General features: G+C 35.4%; 3 protein-coding genes across 4 annotated transcripts in view; 2 read left to right on the forward strand and 1 right to left on the reverse strand.

Annotated features, from left to right (window-relative positions):
• The window catches only part of tgm1l4 (transglutaminase 1 like 4), a 31,923-nt gene extending 19,143 nt beyond the window's left edge, over positions 1-12,780 (reverse strand). For both annotated transcript variants that reach the window (XM_051096143.1, XM_051096142.1), the window contains exons 1-3: positions 12,566-12,780; positions 11,924-12,143; positions 10,658-10,743 (exon numbers count right to left, since the gene is read on the reverse strand). The gene's annotated coding sequence lies outside the window, so the exon portion shown is untranslated. The remainder of the gene's footprint in view (positions 1-10,657; positions 10,744-11,923; positions 12,144-12,565) is intronic.
• LOC127154548 (E3 ubiquitin-protein ligase TRIM39-like) overlaps positions 1-14,907 on the forward strand; it is a 239,635-nt gene that overhangs the window by 55,749 nt on the left and 168,979 nt on the right. The gene's annotated exons all lie outside the window — the stretch shown is intronic.
• The window catches only part of LOC127154545 (E3 ubiquitin-protein ligase TRIM39), a 156,274-nt gene continuing 154,998 nt past the window's right edge, over positions 13,632-14,907 (forward strand). The window contains exon 1 of the mRNA XM_051096145.1: positions 13,632-14,629. Coding sequence (XP_050952102.1) covers positions 14,045-14,629 — 585 coding nt within the window. The 5' untranslated portion in view covers positions 13,632-14,044. The remainder of the gene's footprint in view (positions 14,630-14,907) is intronic.

Consider the following 14,907-nt stretch of genomic DNA (forward strand, 5'->3'; position numbering starts at 1 on the left):
ATAGTGTGTGTATATATATATATATATATATATAAAAAAATGTGATATTTATTTGAACTATTTATCTTAACCAGTATTTGTTCACTCCTTTATTCATTCTAACTAAACTAAAACTGCTTAAATTTAAAATTTAATTGAAAAAATCTGCCACAAGATACATGATTCATTCAGTGACGTAGTCTTGCATTTGAGGTGAATTCATGTGGGACCCTGGACCACAAAACCTGTCATAAGGGTAAATGTTCTGAAAGCTTTCCATTAATGTATGGTTTGTTAGGATAGGACAATATTTGGCTGAGATACAACTATTTGAAAATCTGAAATGTGAGGATGCAAAAAAATCTAAATATTGAGAAAATTGCCTTTAAAGTTATCCAAATGAAGTTCTTAGCAATGCATATTACTAATCAAAAATTAACTGTTGATATACAGAATACAGTAGTCAACATTTGAAGTGGATCAAAACCTTTCATCAAAGTTGTTCTAAAACCAAAACAATACCCGTTCTTGTCTTAGGACAGCTTTGATTAACTTTTTTGATCCACTTCAAAAGTTAACTACTACTATGGTAGAACATTTACAAAATGTCTTCATGGAACATGATCTTTACTTAACATCCTAATGATTTTTGGCATTAAAAAAAACAACAACAACAACAACAACAACAGCAAACAACAACGTAATTTTTTACCATACAATGTATTTTTGGCTATTGCTACAACTATACCTGTGCTACTTAAGACTGGTTTTGTGGCCCAGGGTCACATATTGTTGTAAGCATGTTTAGATATTTTGACTGGAAAACAAGAGGACGCTACAGATAAAGCCTATAAATGATTTTCTGCCTAAACATCCTGTGGGAACATACTGCATCTGAGTGTAATGAGGACTGATGTATGTATGCACCAAGAGCTCCTGAGGGCTAATGAAGCAGCGCTGAAGATTTCACAGAAGACTCTGTAAGCGAGGCATGATATGAGCTCTGTGAGTTGTTTCAGGCCTTGTCTGACACAGTAGGCCCTATTTTAATTGGTCTGAAATAAGCAGAGAGTACTCGCACAGTGCATTTGCCTACAGGCGCATATTACTAACACGCCCTTTAAATAAACTAAAAAAAAACCCAGCGGCATTGACTTTATACCAGGTTTTATTTGGTCAATGGCGCGACACCTCATTTTCAGACCAGCACACCCATGGGCGAACCGATCGGCTCAAATGCATTTGTTATTTAAACAATATGGTGCTGGACGTAAAAATGATAACTGCTTTGGGCTGAAACTAGCAAAAAAACACACTTGCATCATGCCTTGTGCAGAGTGTATGATAGGGCCTAGAATGACATTCATCATCATTATTCAAACCCAGCAGATGAGCTTCGGTACAGCAGAGGGCAGCGTTTACAAGACATTTGGCTCATTTGAGATGAGCAAAATCTGCACAGAACCGATCACCGCAAGATGCACACTGGTTAGAAATGTGTCTGAGGACAGTCCACCTTGCTCTGATGTTGTGCTAATGTATGCCAAATATCTCTTGCTGCAGCCGCCTAAATTTAAAGCGAGGCTAGGCTCATCTCCAGTGTTGGGGAAAGTTACTTTTAAAAGTAATGCATTACAATATTATACAATAATATTACATTACAATAATATACAGTCATGGCCAAAAATATAGGCACCCTTGCAATTCTGTCAGAAAATGCAACACTTCTCTCAGAAAATTGTTCCAAATGTTTTGGTATTCACATGCTTATTGTTTTTGTTTGCACTGCAACAACACAAAAAAAACAGAGAAGAAAAGTCAAACTTGATCAAATATTACACAATGGACTGGACAAAATTACTGGCACCTTGTCAAAACTGTAAGAAATAATTGCTTTTCAAGCATGTGATGCTCCTGTAATTTGTATTTAGACACACCTGTGGCAAGTAACAGGTGTGGGCAATATAGTAATCACACTTGCAACCAGTTAAAATGGAGAAAAGTTGGCTCAACCTTTGTGTTGTGTGTCACACTGAGCATGGAGAAAAGAAAGAAGTGTAAAGCGTTGTCTGGATTTGAGAGAAAAAAATTGTGGAAAAACATGGACAATCTCAAGGCTACAAGTCCATTTCCAGTGATCTTAATTGTTCCTGTGTCCACTGTGTGCAATATCATCAAGAGGTTTACAGCTCAATGAAGGATTGTTTGAATGGTGGATAAAGAACCCTGATTAACTTCCAAAAAAAATTCAATCTGATCTGCAGACACAGGGTACAAACAGTGTCAGCTCGTACTATCTGTCGAAAAGGGATGCTATGGTAGGAGACCACCACTGCTGACACAAAGGAATAAAAAAGCAAGACTGGAGTTTGCCAAAACGTATGTGATAAAAGCACAATCCTTCTGGGAAAACGTACTGTGGACAGATGAGACAAAAGTATGCTTTTTGGTAAAGGACGTCATGGCACTGTTTACAGAAAAAGAAAAGAACACAGTCCCTACAGTCAAACATGGTGGAGGTTCAAAGATGTTTTGGGGTTGCTCTGCTGCTTTTGGCACTCGATGCCTTGACTGTGTGAACGGTATCATGAAATCTGATGATTACCAAAGAATTTTGAGGCGCAACATAGTGGCCAGTGTCAGAAAGCTGCGTCTTCACCAGTGGTCATGGGTCTTCCAGCAGGACAATGACCCAAAACACACTTAGAAAAGCACTCAGAAATGGTTACAAACAAAGCGCTGGAGAGTTCTGAAATGGCCAGCAATGAGTCCAGATCTGAATCCCACAGAACACCTGTGGAGAGATCTCAAAACAGCAATTGGGAGAAGGCATCCTTCAAATCTGAATGACCTGGAGTAGTTTGCAAAAGAAGAGTTGTCCAAAATTCCAATATTCAGTTATTTTTTCCAAAGGGGGTGCTACCAAATATTAAGTTAGAGGTGCCAATAATTTTGTCCAGTGCATTTTTAGAGTTCTGTGTGGAATTGCATAAGATTTGACTTTTCTTCTCTGTTTTTTTTTTGTGTTGTTCCAATGCAAACAAAAAAAAAAAAATAAACATGTGAGTACCAAAACATTTGCAACTGCAACAAATTTCTGAAAGAATTGCAAGGGTGCCGATATTTTTGGCCATGACTGTATTTTGCATAATATACAATAATATACAATAAAAGTTTTGGGAATGCTCCAAAATTAATTGCATTACTTAGTTACATTTTATTGAAAATAATGCATTACGTTTTCTCACCTGGACTGGGCTTGCTTGTATGCCTTTAATATAAAAAAAAGTTATGTTTTTGTCATATGTAAAACCCCTTTCACACCAAAAGTTTCCATCAACCTTCGCATTTGACTGTTTTTATTCATTTTGAGGAATACTGAATCTGTTTTTGTGTAAGTGAGATGAATAAATGCATGCTCATATTTAGCCTAGAACTACAGTAAGCATCATGTTTACAAAGCGCACACAATGCCTCTGGGGCAGCCGTGGCCTAATGGTTAAGGAGTCGGGCTTGTTCACGTCCTTTCCTTTCCTTTCCATTCCACTTACTCCTGACTTCTCTCAACATGGGGACAGGAGAGCTGTCAGTCAATACATTGAAAAACAAAGTAAATTATTTGAAAAAGTAAAGTACTTATTTGAAAAGATATTATACTGTAAATTAAAAAGTAAGTAATGCATTATTTTACTAGTTACTTGAAAAAAGTAATCTGATTACGTAACTCAAGTTACTAGGAATGTGTTACCCCAACACCGTTCATCATATACAAGCCAGTATCAAGCCTCTCTTGATTTTGCTTCTCGGTTTTGCAGGTAATTTATGAATTTAAACAAATTAGAAGAAGAAAACATTTCATCTATCAAATGCAGGTTATTCTATGCATACTGAAAATGTACATACCTCAGAAATAGTAACTGTTCCTCACACAAACAATCATATGACCTTAGAAGACGTGGAATATAGAGAACAAGTTGTATTTTGATACCTAACTGCAATCACAATACAATGCATTTTCTCATGATATTTGAATAAAGTCAAGCATCTCTTGGCCGTTCTCAATGCGTTGTCTGGACCACTGTCAATCCCATAGTTTATTGCATTAGCGTGAGGTTCAAAACCGTTCTTTCTGCTTACAGTCTTGAATTTTTTAACATTCATTTCAACATTTATGTCTTATTTTGCTACTTTTAAAATGCCTATGAGATTTCACTTTGAAACTAGGCTATTAATATTGTGTGTAGTTTCTAACAAGCTGCAACTGACCCGTTGCAAACAGCTTGATTGACAGGCAATCTGACCAATCATAACAGCAAATTTGCCATTTTGTCCGACAAACAAATTGGACTGGAGAGTAGACTAACTAATTGAAATAAAACACATTCTGATGTTCATTTATGTTTATTTCTCGCTGTAAATAAATAAGAAAAGACATTCGGTTCATGTGTCCATTGATCTAATAGGACAATACAGCATTTTGTCATGACTCATTAAAGAGCCACTAAATAGTATTTATTGTTTGAATTTGAAAAAAATAAAATAAAATAAAATATAAATATAAATAAAAAAATAAAAAAATAAATTACAACATTTTAAAGCTGAGATTGTTTCATACCAGAAGTAACCTGCTCTGTCGTGTCTGTCAGCGTGTTGTCAGTTTCCTCTTTGTTCTGTGATGTATTTTTCACTGCATAAGAACATGATGTGTAGTGTGCAGTGTTAGGGAAAGTTACTTTTAAAAGTAATGCATTACAATATTGCGTTACTCCCTAAAAAAGTAACTAATTACATTATTTAGTTACTTTTTATGTAAACTAATGCATTACGTTACTTTTGTGTTGCTTTTTAAATCCTTTTTTTTTATATAAAAAAATTTATTTTAGGCAAATGAACACACCAAAAGCCTGAAGGAAAAGTACATTTACATCTATACAGTATAACACATGAGAAGAATGTTCAACACTCTTCAGCAATTTAAAAAAAAAGGAACAACAAATGTTCATCTTGAGTAATTTGAGTAAATTAATGAGTAATTTTTGCTTATTAGTATGACTGAACTGGATCATCGCACTTCAGCAGCAAAGACACTGGTTAATAATATGGGATTAAATACATAAAGGATAATTGTATTTGTAAAGGATATTTTGATATTATTTAAAATTTAATTATCACAAATTTGCATCATATTCAGTTTTGCATTTCACTGTTTTTATTCATTTTAAAGAATACTAAATCTGTTTTTTGAGAGTTTGATGAATTAATGCATGTTTACATTTATTCTAGAACTAAAGTAACATCTTACTCCTGATTTCTCTCATCATGGGGACAGGAGAGCTTTCAATCAATAAATGGCAAAAAAAAAAAAAAAAAAAAAAAGTAACTGGCATTACTTATTTGAAAATGTAACTCAGATATTTTCTTGTAAATTAAAAAGTAACGCATTACTACTTGTTCAGTCATTTAATAGCATGAAGCAGTATCAGAATATTAGTAAAAGTATGTCTTTTATTTGGCTGTAAACCAAAGTTTGATGCATGCTGTCAGTTTAGAGATGGCAGAAACAGGAAACAGGTAGCTGAACTGCAGACAGAAAGAAAAAAGTCCAAGAAAAAGCATAACTCGGTTACACAAAAATGACACCTGGTGTTTACAGGTGGTTATTTAGTAATATGTCTGAAATATTACACTCCCACCTTATTTCTGTGTTGGCTTTCATATATAAAAATTTTCATATTCTTAAAATATTGATGTATTGCAGCCAGTGTTGGGTAAGTCGTGAAGTCCTGCCTGACGTGTCAGAGCTCTTACTGCGAGACTCACCTGGAGCCTCATCACAAAGTCCCACGTCTAAAGAAACACAAACTGATCAACGCTGTGGAAAATCTGGAGGATTATATATGTCAGAAACATGAGAGACCTCTGGAGCTGTTCTGCAGAGATGATCAGACGTGTGTGTGTCTGTCCTGCACTGAAGGAGACCACAGGAACCACAACACTGTTCCTATAGAGGAGGAGAGTCAACAGAAGGAGGCAAGAGATACAAACTAAACACTATAAACACCCCACTGAATGCAGTTTTCTTTTCTTTTCTTGCGAAAACACAAGCTCGTGCAAAGTTGTTCCACATTTTACTGCATTCTAAAGTTAAAGTAGGTGAACTCTGACCTGCGAATTTGTAGTGTGTGAAATTGTGTGACCAATAGCAGACTGATTATCTTAAAAAGTTAATAATTAATTAAATAATAAAAATGTAAAATAAATTATTTTAACATTTGAAATAGAAATATTTCCATATTGGTATGATACAGCAAGATTTTTAGAGTGGACATTTTAAAAGAGAAAAATTAAGAATTGGGGTGAATCAATAAATTACAAATGAGTTACTGCCATTGTGTGCATGATATGTAATCATGTAATCCATTAAAGAGTAACTAATCTGATTATGAGCATTATAAAATGATTTTTGGAATCTGATCATGTAATCCATATTACATGTAATCAGCTACTACCCAGCACTAGTTATGTGTTGAATTTAAGTTTTAAACAGATGCTGTAAAGTGTGACATTATATCACAAGTGACGCATTTTCAGAAGATATTTCATGTTCAAAGTCTAGTGTGACCGCAACTTTACCCTGAAAACTGTCAGAAGGTGGAAAGTCAAATTCATTGATAAATGTTTTCTCTGTGTAGAATCAGCTGGTTCAGACACACACAGACGTGCAGCAGATGATCCAGAACAGAATGAAGAAGATTCAAGAGATCCAGCACTCAGTAGAGATAAGAAAGGTAAAGTCAAAAAATGCAAAGTTATTAAACCATTCTAATATTTCAAACTGCTTAATAATTGTTTTGAATTAAATGGATAAAACGCTCTTCAAATGACATGATGTCTGTAGAGGATTCGATTATTTAATTTTTTCAAATGGACCTTTAATCGCACCGGAATTGAACACTGGAAGCGCTTGTCGAAGCAGTGTATCGATTCTTCCGGTTATGTATATTTTTCAATGTGCTGTAATCACTAGTTAAATAAAAGCCTGTTAAAATGAGCATCTGCAGGTTGATTTCAAAATCCAGACATTTTCAGAGACAGGTGAAGAAATATTCTGATGATTACTGTGCACAGAATTTTCCAAATGCAACGGAACTTTTAGTTTTAATCCAACGAACCGATCAGAGAAACCCATGGCTTATAAATATGCATGATTTCACCACACTGCGTCTGAGAGACCTGATGAATAAGATCAGAATCAACATATTTATTCATCTGTATTAAATTTTATTCTTTATTCTGTCATTTTTCATTCACAGTCATTTCACTGTATGTAATTTACATGTTTATGCCAAAATTCTTAAATAATACTCAAATCACACTGTCACCGCTTTATACTGTCTAGATTAATTAGCTAAAATGTTCAAAATTGTTATTTCTTTAAGGCAACGCCCGTGTATTCATTCATCTATTTTAATGCCGCTCTTACGAAAATTAACCATGGTATGTGTAGTAAAACTATGGCAAGCGGAAATCAGTCCGCAGAAAAAATAAAATGTAACATAGTTACTACATTTACTATAGTAAATCCATGGTTAATTTTGTAAGGGTGTTTATTTAAAATGTATTTTAATGTAAACAGATATAAAATATGATGAGAAAAACTGTTAATGAGAAGACGAAATTGACTGCAGCAGGTTAAATTTATTTATTATTCAGAATGCACATTTGGAAGAGAAATATATTAATAGGAACATTTCATCAGGTGATATGAGATGTAGGCCTAAACATCCTCAGTTTCGAAATGCATACTCCATGCAAACGTGCTCCTGCGTAATATTTAATAATGAATAATAACCTTAATTCATCACACGCATCTCATCTGTGTTGTGTCTGGAAATCGTGAAAACTGAGGCAGTGTGTCATTGTTTAGAAAAAAAGCAGCCAGGTACACTGCAGTAACACCGGCGAAAGAAAGGAAAGAAGATTCTCGCATTAGTTTTCATTGTGTTGCGATGGGACCGGAAGTGGGGATACACTGCTTCGCTTACCGGATATAGGAAGTGAGATAAAGGTCCATTGGCCATTTAAATGTACATGTAAATACATAAATAAATCTGCTAATTGTTCTCATTCATAAGAGGAACACAGAGAAAGAGAAATCAGCCAGTGTTGAGCTCTGCACTGATCTGATCCGCTCCATTGAGAGATGTCAGTCTGAGCTGCTGAAGATGATGGAGGAACAGCAGAAAGCAGCAGAGAAACAGGCTGAAGATCTCATTAAAGAGCTGCAGCAGGAAATCACTGATCTGAAGAGGAGAAACACTGAGCTGGAGCAGCTCTCACACACTGACGATCATCTGTACCTACTACAGGTCTGTCAACATCCGTCTCATTGCAGAGAATGCTGAATATTACAGGACAAACATTAAACTTGTGCCATAACTTACAGAATGAAACAAAAATTAAGAAAGTCAAAGAATATTTAATTAACTTATTGTTGTTATTATTATTAATAATAATAATAATAATAATAATAATAATAATAATAACGTACATATTTACTAGTCTTGTCTCTCCTACTGTAGATGTTCTCATCCCTGTGCAGCATCTGAATGAAGAGCAATTCTGTAAATAAAGTTGACTAAAATAAACTAAATTTCTTGCTAATTTATCCAAATACAGACAGGGAAATGATTTACGTTAATGAATATCTACTCACATGAACTTCAGTAGACAGGATATAAATAAAACATATTATTCATTGTTGACGTGCATCAGTTTCAGGTAAAGTACTGAATTATTTTCATGACCATTAAATCTAGTTAATATTGTTAAAGGTGAACTGGGGTCATTAGAAAGCTTTACAATGAAAGTACTTTTATACTTTGGTTTGAGCACAATATCAATGAATCTGTGAGTGAAATCAATGAATCTGTGAGTCAAATCTATTAATAATGTCACTGATTAAACCCACTGGCTATCACTGCTGATTGTTTTTGCAGGTTTTGTGTTTTGTTTGGTTTAATAATTAACATTAATTTTGCCAGTATGACTGTCGCAGTTTTGTGAATTAGCAGAAATTGCATGCAGCCTATACAAAACTCTTCATAAGCTTCTAGGAGTTTGATTTTGGTTGTCGTGTGCTGAAACAAAAAACAAAACAAAAAACAATGTGTTTCTGTGGCCATGGGAAATATTTACAATGACAGCACAAAAAAAGCTTACGTTGCATTTAAACGTTTCCAAAAAAGTACCCAATGCGTGACATGATTTCATGATAACAGACACATTCGGCAAAACGACAGTGAAAATATCAAACTATCATGCAACAAAACAGCTTCTCTTCCCCGCAAACAAAACCATGAAGAATGTCAATATTTAATTTTCAAGGCAAAAAAAAAAAAAAAAACAAGCAGGGATCTTTATAGAGAATGTGAATGCAGTATTTTGATTTTCTGTCGTAATTGTAATAGTTGTCATTACTGTATGTCATTCAAGCTGCATTAAGAATTACAATAATAACTCAGACCATCGTTCTGAGAGAAAACAGGGAAATTCAATATGTTTTTTCACCTTTTCTATATGTAAAAACACCAAGGGAAACAGGTCTCGGAGGAGGACAAGACGACACCGGACAGTAAATGTATTAATAATGTCACTGATTAAACCCACTGCCTATCACTCTATAAAAGAATCACATTGCTGGGTGTTTTTGAAAGTTTTGATATTGTTTGGTTTAATAATTAATTATCTTTACCTTTGTGAGTATGATCTCACTTAGACATTCTAAAATGCTTTGCATAAATAACACTTAACGTGGCTTAATGTACCAAGACAGTGATAAAGACAAAATTGTAAAGCACATATTGTGCAGATACACATGTGAGGCTAAAATATGAACTCTCAATACCACCAGAAAATGTTTTAAACATGTTTATATTCTGGGCTTATCTGCAGGTCTTTTAGCATCAATGTCCCCTTGCAGGGAGCCACTACAAAACTGTTCACAAACTCCTAGGGATTTGATTTTGGTTGTCATTTGTTGAAATAAATATAAAAAATACAGTGTGTTCGTGTCTGTTCGCTCTGATTTGCCTCTGTGGCCATGGAAAAATGAGTATTTACAATGACAACAATTATACTTTGTCATTTAAGTGTCCAACAAAGACATAAATGCACTTCTGTCAGCTTGTTGAATTTGGATATTCTACCATATGATGGCTGAAGCAGCAGTGAGTGTTCAGTATGCGCCACTGTTTCCATAATAATCAGATCAACACTGTAAATGAAATTCTACAAGAATTAAGTAAAAAAACGAATTATCATGCAAAGCGATAAAATAGATTCTCTTCCCTGCAAACTGAAACTGTTTTTCTGCTAAATGTGCAGTTCGCCTTAGTTACTTAAAAAGACCCATTGATAACTTTTTTATTATTCAGCCTCTTGCGTTAAACGGGTAAAATTGAGGTAGACAACTTTAAAAAAAAACAAAAAACAAAACAAAACAAAAAAAAGAACCGTCTGGGTTTATGGCACATGAGCTCAAGACTCAGGTCACAATGGAAATTATGCTAAAATGCAATCACAGATGAGCGTGTCACCAGCAGGTTCACGACTTTTCTGTTCGCGTTCCCCTCCATTTCAAAACAAGTGTGTGTTCAAAAAGTAAAGAAATGCTTACATTACTTCACTGGCCAACGGAGCAAACCAACACTGTGATGTCAAATGCTGTGGTATTGCAAGATGACGGCGCCCTTGCTCCAAAACCTGTAACAAAACATCCTTTTTTCCTTAAAATGGTTACATTAATCATGTTCGTTATTTTATATATATATATATATATATATATATATATATATATATATATATATACATATACATACACACACAGACATATATACACATATATAATAAAAGTGGAAATCAGTTTACTAAATGTAAACTTGCTATTTTTATGATTTACCTTTATTGGAGACCCAAAAAATATTCAGTGTGCAGTTTCTAAAAAGGGACTAACCAAAGCGAAACAAATACTCTAAAGGTTTCTTACAGTTTACACACTCAGCAGGAATGACTTAGAAACTCCTTGAACTCGTTTCATATTTGTGATTATTTGCGGTATGACATCACTACAGGTGAGTGAAACTTCATCAGGGTGTGTTCGACTTCAACACTGCCAGTTAGAAATTTTGTCCAACTTGAGACAGCACTGATGGCACGTCACTGCAATGTATGGCATCAACGTAGCACGAGAGCAATTCGTTAGCAGTCAGCTGACTCGGGCCCTGTCCCAAATCGCACCCTAAACCCTCGTGATCTTCTTCGTGAGTCCACACTTTCGTGATGTAATGCTACTTTGACTGGTGGGTAGAAGTCTGCTGCAGAGCTTGCCTCAGGGACTCGTTAGAAAGAACTAATGAAGCAGTGCTGAAGGTTTCAGAGAAGAATCTGTCAGTGAGGCAGGATCAGTCATTTCAGGCCTCCTTTAACATGGAATGATACTCATCATCATGATTCAACTGCAGCAGATACATTTTCTGTCCAGCAGAGGGCAGCATTTACAAAACATTCCCAACATAAAGCCTCTGTGACACTGGGAAATGAGGGCCTCCTGTCTCTGATCAACTGCAGATTACAGAGAGGCAAAAAAAATTGCAATGTCACTGATTAACCTAATTTATAATAAAAACTGTCACAGGTTATGTCTATATTAGAGGTTATGGCAACTTTTTATCTGCCAATACAAAGACTTTTCTGCATGCTTAAAACATCTCACAATGCAATGCTCTCAACTTTCCTATCATTCTCTATTCCTATCGGATCAGCCACAAACCCAATTTGTCTCATTATCAGACATACTGATAAACACAGCTACTGATTCAGACATTTTGGGGCACAATAACCAGAGAAAAGTCTGTGATAGGACTGTTAGTCAAACTTCACTCACTCTCTTGTGGTTTGTGGTCAACATGAATCTGGTCCTTCTTCATGGTGGCTTTCGGCACTCCAGTGTAGTACATGACCATCACCTCATACAGCAGACTGGCCGTGCGCTGCTTTGAGCCCCGTCCATGACCAAGGTGGGTGATGGATACAAAGTCGGCTGTTTTCAGGACTTCCATGTGCACAATTCTTCCCATCAGTCACGCACACTTTAACTTTCCCAGCTTTTGAGAAACACAAAATCATGGTGATTCTCAATTCTACATAACAACTGTTTCTCTACAAACTGTTTTATAAATGTATGGGGAAAAAAAACAACACTTTTAGATATGACAAAATGGCAGTAAAGACTATGGAAATGTATTCGATCATTATATGTTACATGAATGCTCGAAGCTTCTTGTTCTGGTGATACTGACACAAAACGTGTTTAGGACATATAAACATTGCAGTCAATATTTTTTTCAGACTGAAATGCATCTATGCATGTGCCACTGTCGGATTTTGATGACATTTATACGTTTTTATTTATAAAATAGGTTTGATTCTATGTTCACGATCAATCAATTTACGAAAGCAGAAAGAAAACATAAACACGCACAGTAATAAGGTTAAAAGATGACACGAATCTATATCCTGTACAAACCTCTCTCTTCAGTTTGTGGTTTTTCTCCATCAGCTTTGACTCCTCTTTTGTCAGCTCAGAATTCTGTGATAAAATCATTAATATCCAAGATGGACAGACATATTTGATCTTCTTCATGTAATAACTTTACACTTTAAACACGCTATTCTAAAACGACAACTGGTTTCTTCTTAAACGACAAAGACTGTGCGAACTCTCCAAAAACAAAAACAAAAACAAAAACAAAAAAAGTGAGCTGCTGGTTCGTTTTGTTAACAGCGGATCTTAATCTAGTGCATTACCGCCACCTACTGACAGTAAGGAGCAGAAACACAATAGCCTATCATTGGAGGCATCACTACTCCTAAATCTGAACTATTTGCAAAATATTATATATATACATATATATATATATATATATATATATATATATATATATATATATATATATATATATATATAATATTTTGTTTTGTGTAGGTTTTGTGCAATTATTTGTATTGTCACTATATTTAAATAATAGCAATACTCACATATCGTTAAACCGACCAATTCTCCCCAGACTGGCCGCCAAAATAACCGCTGAAATTTAAATGGCTGAGATTCGCGCTTCAGGACCACGACTTGTTCATTTGTACAGTGGTTGTAAAGGCAACAGACATCATTTTATATCCGTGGTTGATTTTATTAACAAATAACAATCTTGGATTTCAGTTCAAATAACTTTATATGTTATTGTTCTTTTCTTCCCATGAAATCACTGAACATTTCAAAGATTTCACTGTGAAGCATAGGTTTAGTGAGCTCCATTTCTAAAGAACTACAATGTATAAACGTAGGTAACTTGACATTTGACACTGCTGTCATAAAAAAAGAACTAACCAAAATGAAGCAAATACTCTAAAGGTTTCTTATACTCTTACACACTCAGCAGGGATAAATTATAAACCGTCTGATGTTTACAGTTGTGGGCGGAGCTACTGTATGACATCACTGCAGGTGAGTAAAAGACTTCAGTTGAAGTTGAAGTCAGTTTAGACAGTAGAACCAGGAAGTACTTGAACTGCAGACAGAATTAACAAAGTCCAGTGAAAATCATTAACCTCTTTAACGTCGCTAAACAAAAATGACACCTCAGATGTTTATTTTAATAGGTTATATGTTTAAAATATTACACTTCCACGCTTTTCTGTGATGTCTTTCATATACAAAAATGCCCTTTCGTGATATTTTTAAATACTGTTGTAAAACTTTATTTATTTAGTTTCTTATCCGACCACCAAATAATCTCCATTGCAGTGCCACAGTTCAGACCTCAACTCTGTCCTAAATTCCAGTCAAAAACTTCTGTCACATATTGCTCTGGCTGCTTTGACTTCGATATAAACAGTGGTTCATAGCTTACGTTGTCAAGTTTTTAAAATGCAACATCCATACACAAACTAATTTGACTTGATCACATCATTAGTATTATCAAATCTGCTCTATTCAGCAATGTAGATGATGTTTTTGTCATTACTTATCTTTTCAGTCATGGCATCCTCCAGTGGTCCATTAAATGATGAGCTCCAGTGCTCCATCTGTCTGGATGTGTTCACTGATCCAGTCACCACTCCATGTGTACACAACTTCTGCAGAACCTGCCTGAACAAGTGCTGGACAAACACACAGACCTGCTGCTGTCCGCTCTGTAAAGAAACATTAAGCAGAAGACCTGATCTCAAGATCAATACAACACTCAGAGAGGTTGTGAAACACTTTAAGGAGAAGCTCAGTCTAGGAAGATCTGAGGTGTTCTGTGACATTTGTGATGAAAGAAAGCAGAAAGCTGTGAAGTCCTGCTTGACGTGTCAAAGCTCTTACTGTGAGACTCACCTGGAGCCTCATCACAGAGTCCCACGTCTAAAGAAACACAAACTGATCAACGCTGTGGAAAATCTGGAGGATTATATATGCCAGAAACATGAGAGACCTCTGGAGCTGTTCTGCAGAGATGATCAGACGTGTGTGTGTCTGTCCTGCACTGAAGGAGACCACAGGAACCACAACACTGTTCCTATAGAGGAGGAGAGTCAACAGAAGAAGGCAAGAGATACAAACAAAACACTATAAACACCCATGAAATACAGTTTAGGATGAAGTCAAATGGTGACGACAGAGATGCTTTTTCAGCTGTAGCTTGAAAATTGTCAGGGAATCAGCATTCCTGATAGGGGTGGGAAGATCATTACACCAGCCAAGAATGTTGAATGAAAATGATCAAATTGTGAATGATTTACTGCCATTGTGTGAATCAGTGGCGATTTCTTTAAGACTGCAAGGGAAGCTCAGCTTCCCCTATAATGTCACAAAATTAATGGTCA

Source organism: Labeo rohita, chromosome 23 (assembly GCF_022985175.1).
Source record: "Labeo rohita strain BAU-BD-2019 chromosome 23, IGBB_LRoh.1.0, whole genome shotgun sequence".
NCBI lineage: Eukaryota > Metazoa > Chordata > Actinopteri > Cypriniformes > Cyprinidae > Labeo > Labeo rohita.